The 8,325-nt window shown below is 38.0% G+C and overlaps 2 protein-coding genes across 2 annotated transcripts; both read left to right on the top strand.

The window, feature by feature from the left end:
• The first annotated feature begins 274 nt into the window (after positions 1-274).
• Positions 275-747, top strand: LOC142170205 (uncharacterized). Its single transcript, XM_075232052.1, has 2 exons — positions 275-653; positions 743-747. Exons 1-2 carry the CDS (start codon positions 275-277, stop codon positions 745-747), a joined length of 384 nt encoding a protein of 127 aa, XP_075088153.1.
• Positions 748-6,676: 5,929 nt separating this feature from the next.
• LOC142170204 (uncharacterized) lies at positions 6,677-7,149 on the top strand. Its single transcript, XM_075232051.1, has 2 exons — positions 6,677-7,055; positions 7,145-7,149. The coding sequence occupies exons 1-2, from the start codon at positions 6,677-6,679 to the stop codon at positions 7,147-7,149; spliced, it is 384 nt and encodes a 127-aa protein (XP_075088152.1).
• The last annotated feature ends 1,176 nt before the right edge of the window (positions 7,150-8,325 follow it).

The raw sequence follows: 8,325 nt of genomic DNA, 5'->3' as shown, positions 1-8,325 counted from the left end.
TCCATCTGAGTATGCATGTTGGTTCAATGGGACTAATATATGTTGAATGTTGATATTCACTTGGCTTAAATTAACAGTTTACTCTCCATCTGAGTATGACATGTTTAAGTTTATGGAGTGAAAATCTGTCATTATATATGTATATTGCAAGAATAGCTTCTTTCTCATCGAAATTTGTTGTTCAAGGTGCATAGATTGTATATATATAATGTGTTTTGAATTTTATACAAACTGATTTGATCTATTTAAATATTTAATGTCTCCCAGATTAACAATGACTGCTTTTAATCCCCTTACTGCCATTCTTACCCAAAACAAACTTGAGGGCCCAAATTATGTTGATTGGAAACGAAATTTGGATATTGTTCTAATTGCTGAAGAGTACAAATTTGTGCTCGATGAGGTGTGTCCAGAAAAACCTGGAGATGATGCCACAGATGATGAACAGAAGGCTTACCAGAAATGGATTAAGGCTGATGAGATGGCGCGGTGTTACATTTTGGCATCCATGTCGAATGTTCTGCAACATCAGCATCAGTCGATGGAGTCTGCTTATGACATTCTGGAAAATCTCAAAGAAATGTTCGGAGATCAGAATCGTGCGGCTAAGCAGACTGCCATGAAAGCCCTTCTGAATACCAAAATGGTTGAAGGTTCATCGGTCAGGGACCATGTTCAAAAGATGATGAGTCTTCTGAATGAACTGGAGGTCCTTGGAGCTAACATTGATAAGGACACGCAGGTTGAAATGATCTTGCAGACTTTGCCTGACAGTTTTCAGCAATTTCGCCTGAATTATAACATGAACAAAATGGATTTGTCCCTTGCGAAATTGTTGAATGAGCTGCAGTCGGCAGAGACTATTATCAAGTCCCAAGCTCCTCCCGTGGCATTGAATTTTGAGGCAGGTTCTTCTTCTAAGCCGAGAGGCGGGCAGAAAAAGAAAAAGGCTCAAAAACCCTCTGTTGGTGGCGCGACTGCTGGTGTGAAAAAGGCTAAGGGCAAGTGTTATCACTGCAAGCAGCCCGGGCATCATAAGAAGCAGTGTCCAACTTATCTGGCCAAGCTGAAAAATAAACCAGGTGATTTACATCTACTTGTCGTTGAAACATTTTTAGCGGCTGTTTCTACCATGTCATGGTGTGTAGATTCGGGAGCCACTAATCATATCTGCACTTATTTGCAGGGGTTTCAGGTAACGCGGCGGCTAAGTAAAGGAGAAATCAATGTTTATCAAGCAGACGGTTCAGTAGCCCCAGCTTTAGCATTAGGAAATATTAGTATTTCGTTTGATAGTGGTAGAGTTTTAGCTTTAAAAGACACATTATATGTACCTTCCGTTAGAAGGAATTTAATTTCGGTTTCTAGCGCTATGAGAGATGGTTATGATTTTAATTGTCATGACGTTGATAAATGTGTTATTACTCATAATAAGCGTTATCTCTCTTCGGCTACATTGATTAATGGTCTTTTTGTTATTGACTCTATTCCTAAACCGTTACCACCTAAAGAACTGAATAATGTTGATTTACCAAGCAAGAGAAAACGTTCTTCTGAATTGAGTGAAACATATTTATGGCACTTGCGTTTGGGTCATATAAATCTGAACAGAATTTCCAGGTTGGTCAAGGATGGACCTTTAAGTTCATTGAAAGTGGAGGCACTACCAACTTGTGAATCTTGTTTAGAAGGGAAAATGACAAAACGAAATTTCCCCTCAAAAGGAAATCGGGCAAGTGATAAATTAGAATTAATTCATTCTGATTTGTGTGGTCCAATGAATGTCCAAGCAAGAGGTGGTTTTGAGTATTTTGTGACTTTCACAGATGATTACTCAAAATATGGATATATTTATTTGTTGCGTCGAAAGTCTGAATGTTTTGAAAAGTTCAAAGAATTCAAGACTGAGACTGAAAAGCGACATAATAAACATATCAAGACACTACGATCTGATCGTGGTGGGGAGTACCTCTCTACAGACTTTATTGGTTATTTATCAGAATGTGGAATTACATCTCAATTATCTGCACCTGGAACTCCACAACAAAATGGTGTAGCTGAAAGAAGAAATAGGACTCTTATGGAAATGGTTAGATCAATGATGAGTTATTCCGATTTGCCTTCGTCTTTTTGGGGACATGCCTTAGAAACGGCGAATTATGTTCTGAACTTAGTTCCTTCAAAGTCAGTACCCTTGACCCCTACAGAATTGTGGACTGGGCGCAAGCCTAGTCTGCGGCATATTCGAGTTTGGGGTTGTCCGGCACATGTGCTAAAGGGGAAAACGGATAAATTGGAGGCAAGAACGGATGTATGCGTGTTTATAGGTTATCCAAAAGGGACGAAAGGTGGTTTATTCTATTGTCCTAAAGAGAAAAAGGTAATTGTTAGCACAAATGCTAAGTTTCTAGAAGAGGACTATTTGATGAACCATGTTCCTAGAAGTAAACTCGTTTTACAGGAACTCAGCAAAGGAATGGAAACTCAGTCATCTGAAAATCAAAACGACCATATCCAAATCCCGGAAGTCGATTTTGACATACCATTGCACTTTAGTAGTGGGAGAAATGTCAATAGACTTAATGTACCACAAGAACAAGTGCCCACAGTCATACTACCACAAAGTAGTGGGAGTCATGTTGAGCAGACTGCACAACAGGAAGAAGTCGTTGATATCCCTGTGGATAGCATGGAGACTCAGGTTCCTGATGATGTTGTGGTTCAACCACAAAATCAACGTGATGTAGTTGCAACTGATGTAGTGCGTAGTCGTAGTGGGAGAGAAATAAGACAGCCAGTTCGTTACACGCTCTTGGGAGAATCATATGATAGGATCCCTGAGGAGCCTACCTCCGAACCTGTCAATTACGACCAAGCACTACATGATAAGGATGCCGATAAGTGGGTTGCTGCTATGAAATCAGAGATGGAGTCTATGTACTCTAATCAGGTTTGGGATCTTGTAGAACCAACTGATGGGGTTAAACCCATTGGATGCAAATGGATCTATAAGAAAAAGAGAGGTGTAGACGGAAAAGTACAAACTTTTAAAGCAAGGCTTGTAGCGAAAGGGTTTACTCAGAAAGAAGGGATTGACTATGAGGAAACCTTCTCGCCGGTAGCCATGCTTAAGTCTATAAGGATTCTCTTATCCATTGCTGCTCATTATGATTATGAGATTTGGCAAATGGATGTCAAGACAGCTTTCCTTAATGGAAGTCTTGATGAGTGCATCTATATGATGCAACCAGACGGTTTTATGGAAAGTGGCAAAGAGCACATGTTGTGTAAGCTTAAAAGGTCCATTTATGGACTAAAACAGGCATCTAGGGCATGGAACACTTGTTTTGATAAGGCGATTAAAACTTTTGGTTTTGATCAGTGTCTTAACGAATCTTGTGTATACAAAAAGTGGGATGGGAACAAAGTGGCATTTTTGATCTTATATGTAGATGACATACTGCTCATAGGAAATAATGTGGGCATGTTGAATTCAGTTAAGCAGTGGTTGTCCACACATTTTGATATGAAAGATTTGGGAGAAGCGGCTCATATCCTTGGGATCAAACTCTTGCGAGATCGCAAGAAAAGGATATTAGGCTTGTCCCAAGGTCTTTATATTGATACAATACTCTCCAGGTTTAGCATGCATGATTCCAAGAAAGGATTCCTTCCTTTCAGACATGGAATTTCTCTATCTAAAGATCAGTCTCCTAAGACTGATGAAGAGATAGAAAAGATGAAGGCGGTCCCTTATGCATCAGCTGTGGGGAGCCTAATGTATGCTATGTTATGCACTAGGCCTGATATCTGCTTTGCTGTTGGCGTTGTTAGCAGATTTCAGTCTAATCCTGGGAAAGAGCATTGGTCGGCGGTTAAACATATAATCAAGTACCTGAAAAGGACTAGGGATTACATGTTGATCTACCAATCGGATGACCTGGTACCTATTGGGTATACTGATTCGGATTTCCAATCAGACAGAGATTCTAGAAAGTCTACTTCAGGTAATGTGTTTACTCTTGGAGGTGGAGCCATAAGTTGGAGGAGTATCAAGCAAACTTGTGTTGCTGATTCCACCATGGAAGCCGAATATGTGGCAGCCTCTGAGGCAGCCAAAGAGGCAGTTTGGCTCGGTAACTTCCTGAGAGAGTTGGGTGTGGTTCCTTCGATTCAAGTACCAATTACGCTTTACTGTGATAATAGTGGTGCGGTTGCAAATTCAAAGGAGCCACGAAGCCATAAGAGGGCAAAGCACATTGAGCGTAAATATCATTTAATTCGTGATATAGTGCAGAGAGGGGATGTAGTGGTCACCAAGATTGCGTCAGAGAACAACTTGGCAGATCCGTTTACTAAGAGCTTACCACAGAAGACTTTTGATAAGCATGTAGAAGGAATGGGTGTCAAAATTGTAGACGCATGGTTATTAGTCTAAGTGGGAGATTGTTAGAATATACTATAAGCCATGCGTATTGTTATAGTATTCTTTATGAACAATTATTTATTTACTTGTTTAAATTCAATAAAGTTTCATTTTAAATAGATCATGTGTTGGTTTGTGCGTCCATTGCTTACATAGTAGATGATTTAGTGTATAGAGTTTAGCTTATACACGGAAGATTAAATCATCGGTTCTTGTAAGACATAAAAGTTAATGTTCACAATCTAATGATGGAATTGGACAAATCATCGGAATGATTGTAGCACAAGATTAAATATAATTTATCTTGATTATGGGAATGGTTTAATTCCAACTTCTTGTGCTAGTACATTTTGTATGTATTGAACGGATCAAGTAGAGATGAGTATTTTATACTGACTTTATAAAATAATTTCTCTAGTCCATTTAATGTACTTATACTCTTAATCCTGATATAATTATTATTAGCTGTGTATGTCACTTGTTGTTTTGATTTATTAAAAGGCGAGATTCTTTCGCGAGTCAATAAGCCTGATAAATTGGATAACAATGATATACATTGGCGAAGTAATAATTAGTTGATGGAATCCATGTCTCAATTTTGAGATTGATGATACTCCTTTATGAAAGCTTATAAGTTTTCATGTGTAAACCCGGCCGGTGGATTTTGTATCCGACACATGAAATAAGTTAAGTGTAAGTCTAAAGGAAGTAATCAATAAATTAAATAGTCAGTAATTTAATTTGATTGATTAGTATCTGAATCTTAACATGGGGAGTTAAATAAGGTTTTATGGAAGAATTTCGAAATTGAACTAAGGAGTGCAATTACGAATTTTTAGTGGAATAATTCGTAATTTATTATGATGGAAATTAGTTTCAGAATTTCGAAATTAATATCATAATAGGAAGCCTTGTTAATTAAATTCTGTGGTCCCTACTGTGCCTAAATAATAGAAAATAGTGGAAACTGTTACTTAGTGGGAAAGAAAACGTGGAAACCGTCCCTTAGTGGGAGAAGGAAACCTAACAGGTTTTGAAAACGGTTTTGACCTAAAAAACGCAGCTATATATATGGATATAAGGGCTGGACGTTTTTTGATGATTCTGACTGCGGTTTCTACTAGAATTTTGCCCACCCAAAATTCTCTTTTTTTCGGTTATTGTTTGGGTAACACAGTAGAAGACTGTGGAAAGCTGCTAGTGTGTTTTCAACTGAGGAACTGGAGAACGACCTAGATTTGTTGTGTTTACGCTTCAAGAGGTAATCCTAAAATCTCCATGCGTACTAGTTGTTTAGATTACATGTGAATAAGATTCTGTTATTGCTTCCGCTGTGGTATATATTCCATCAATTGGTATCAGAGCTTACTCACGTCTAATTAAATAATTAGGATAAACCATAAGGATTAATATCATGTTCTATATGCAAGTTTTGAATTACATGCAAAGTTTGTTTTTCTGAAAATCTGCACTGTTTTTTTTTTTTGGTGTGATTATCTGTTATGGGTTGTGTTGATTATTCTGAAAACTTGATGTATCCTTTTAATATTGGTGATGTTGAGTTAGAATAATCTGAAAATTGAATTTTATCATGTAAAACGGAAAAACACGTTTTGCTGAATTAGGGCAGAAAATCGGAGGTCAAAAAGTTGACGGACTCCGATTGACCTGAAACTTGGCAGGTCCATGCGAAACGGCCCAGTGAGCAATACTCATGGATTTTATTCATGACTGAAGTCGTTTTTTGGGCGTTCGGGGTCGTTTAGATGGTGTTTTTGCTGTTTTTCTAAAATTCTGAATTTTTTTTAGTTGTTTTTAATTCCAGAAATTGTGGGGATCAATTCCCTTGGTCCCCGGGCTTAAAAAATCAGTGATATAATGTTTTTACACGTTGACAAAGGTCTTCTTCCATATCGGATAAAAATATTATGAATAATCACTATGTTATACTAGTCATTGATTATTTGTATTTACTCTCCATCTGAGTATGCATGTTGGTTCAATGGGACTAATATATGTTGAATGTTGATATTCACTTGGCTTAAATTAACAGTTTACTCTCCATCTGAGTATGACATGTTTAAGTTTATGGAGTGAAAATCTGTCATTATATATGTATATTGCAAGAATAGCTTCTTTCTCATCGAAATTTGTTGTTCAAGGTGCATAGATTGTATATATATAATGTGTTTTGAATTTTATACAAACTGATTTGATCTATTTAAATATTTAATGTCTCCCAGATTAACAATGACTGCTTTTAATCCCCTTACTGCCATTCTTACCCAAAACAAACTTGAGGGCCCAAATTATGTTGATTGGAAACGAAATTTGGATATTGTTCTAATTGCTGAAGAGTACAAATTTGTGCTCGATGAGGTGTGTCCAGAAAAACCTGGAGATGATGCCACAGATGATGAACAGAAGGCTTACCAGAAATGGATTAAGGCTGATGAGATGGCGCGGTGTTACATTTTGGCATCCATGTCGAATGTTCTGCAACATCAGCATCAGTCGATGGAGTCTGCTTATGACATTCTGGAAAATCTCAAAGAAATGTTCGGAGATCAGAATCGTGCGGCTAAGCAGACTGCCATGAAAGCCCTTCTGAATACCAAAATGGTTGAAGGTTCATCGGTCAGGGACCATGTTCAAAAGATGATGAGTCTTCTGAATGAACTGGAGGTCCTTGGAGCTAACATTGATAAGGACACGCAGGTTGAAATGATCTTGCAGACTTTGCCTGACAGTTTTCAGCAATTTCGCCTGAATTATAACATGAACAAAATGGATTTGTCCCTTGCGAAATTGTTGAATGAGCTGCAGTCGGCAGAGACTATTATCAAGTCCCAAGCTCCTCCCGTGGCATTGAATTTTGAGGCAGGTTCTTCTTCTAAGCCGAGAGGCGGGCAGAAAAAGAAAAAGGCTCAAAAACCCTCTGTTGGTGGCGCGACTGCTGGTGTGAAAAAGGCTAAGGGCAAGTGTTATCACTGCAAGCAGCCCGGGCATCATAAGAAGCAGTGTCCAACTTATCTGGCCAAGCTGAAAAATAAACCAGGTGATTTACATCTACTTGTCGTTGAAACATTTTTAGCGGCTGTTTCTACCATGTCATGGTGTGTAGATTCGGGAGCCACTAATCATATCTGCACTTATTTGCAGGGGTTTCAGGTAACGCGGCGGCTAAGTAAAGGAGAAATCAATGTTTATCAAGCAGACGGTTCAGTAGCCCCAGCTTTAGCATTAGGAAATATTAGTATTTCGTTTGATAGTGGTAGAGTTTTAGCTTTAAAAGACACATTATATGTACCTTCCGTTAGAAGGAATTTAATTTCGGTTTCTAGCGCTATGAGAGATGGTTATGATTTTAATTGTCATGACGTTGATAAATGTGTTATTACTCATAATAAGCGTTATCTCTCTTCGGCTACATTGATTAATGGTCTTTTTGTTATTGACTCTATTCCTAAACCGTTACCACCTAAAGAACTGAATAATGTTGATTTACCAAGCAAGAGAAAACGTTCTTCTGAATTGAGTGAAACATATTTATGGCACTTGCGTTTGGGTCATATAAATCTGAACAGAATTTCCAGGTTGGTCAAGGATGGACCTTTAAGTTCATTGAAAGTGGAGGCACTACCAACTTGTGAATCTTGTTTAGAAGGGAAAATGACAAAACGAAATTTCCCTCAAAAGGAAATCGGGCAAGTGATAAATTAGAATTAATTCATTCTGATTTGTGTGGTCCAATGAATGTCCAAGCAAGAGGTGGTTTTGAGTATTTTGTGACTTTCACAGATGATTACTCAAAATATGGATATATTTATTTGTTGCGTCGAAAGTCTGAATGTTTTGAAAAGTTCAAAGAATTCAAGACTGAGACTGAAAAGCGACAT

Source organism: Nicotiana tabacum, chromosome 16 (genome assembly GCF_000715075.1).
Source record: "Nicotiana tabacum cultivar K326 chromosome 16, ASM71507v2, whole genome shotgun sequence".
NCBI lineage: Eukaryota > Viridiplantae > Streptophyta > Magnoliopsida > Solanales > Solanaceae > Nicotiana > Nicotiana tabacum.
This window is presented reverse-complemented; position numbering and strand designations above follow the sequence as displayed.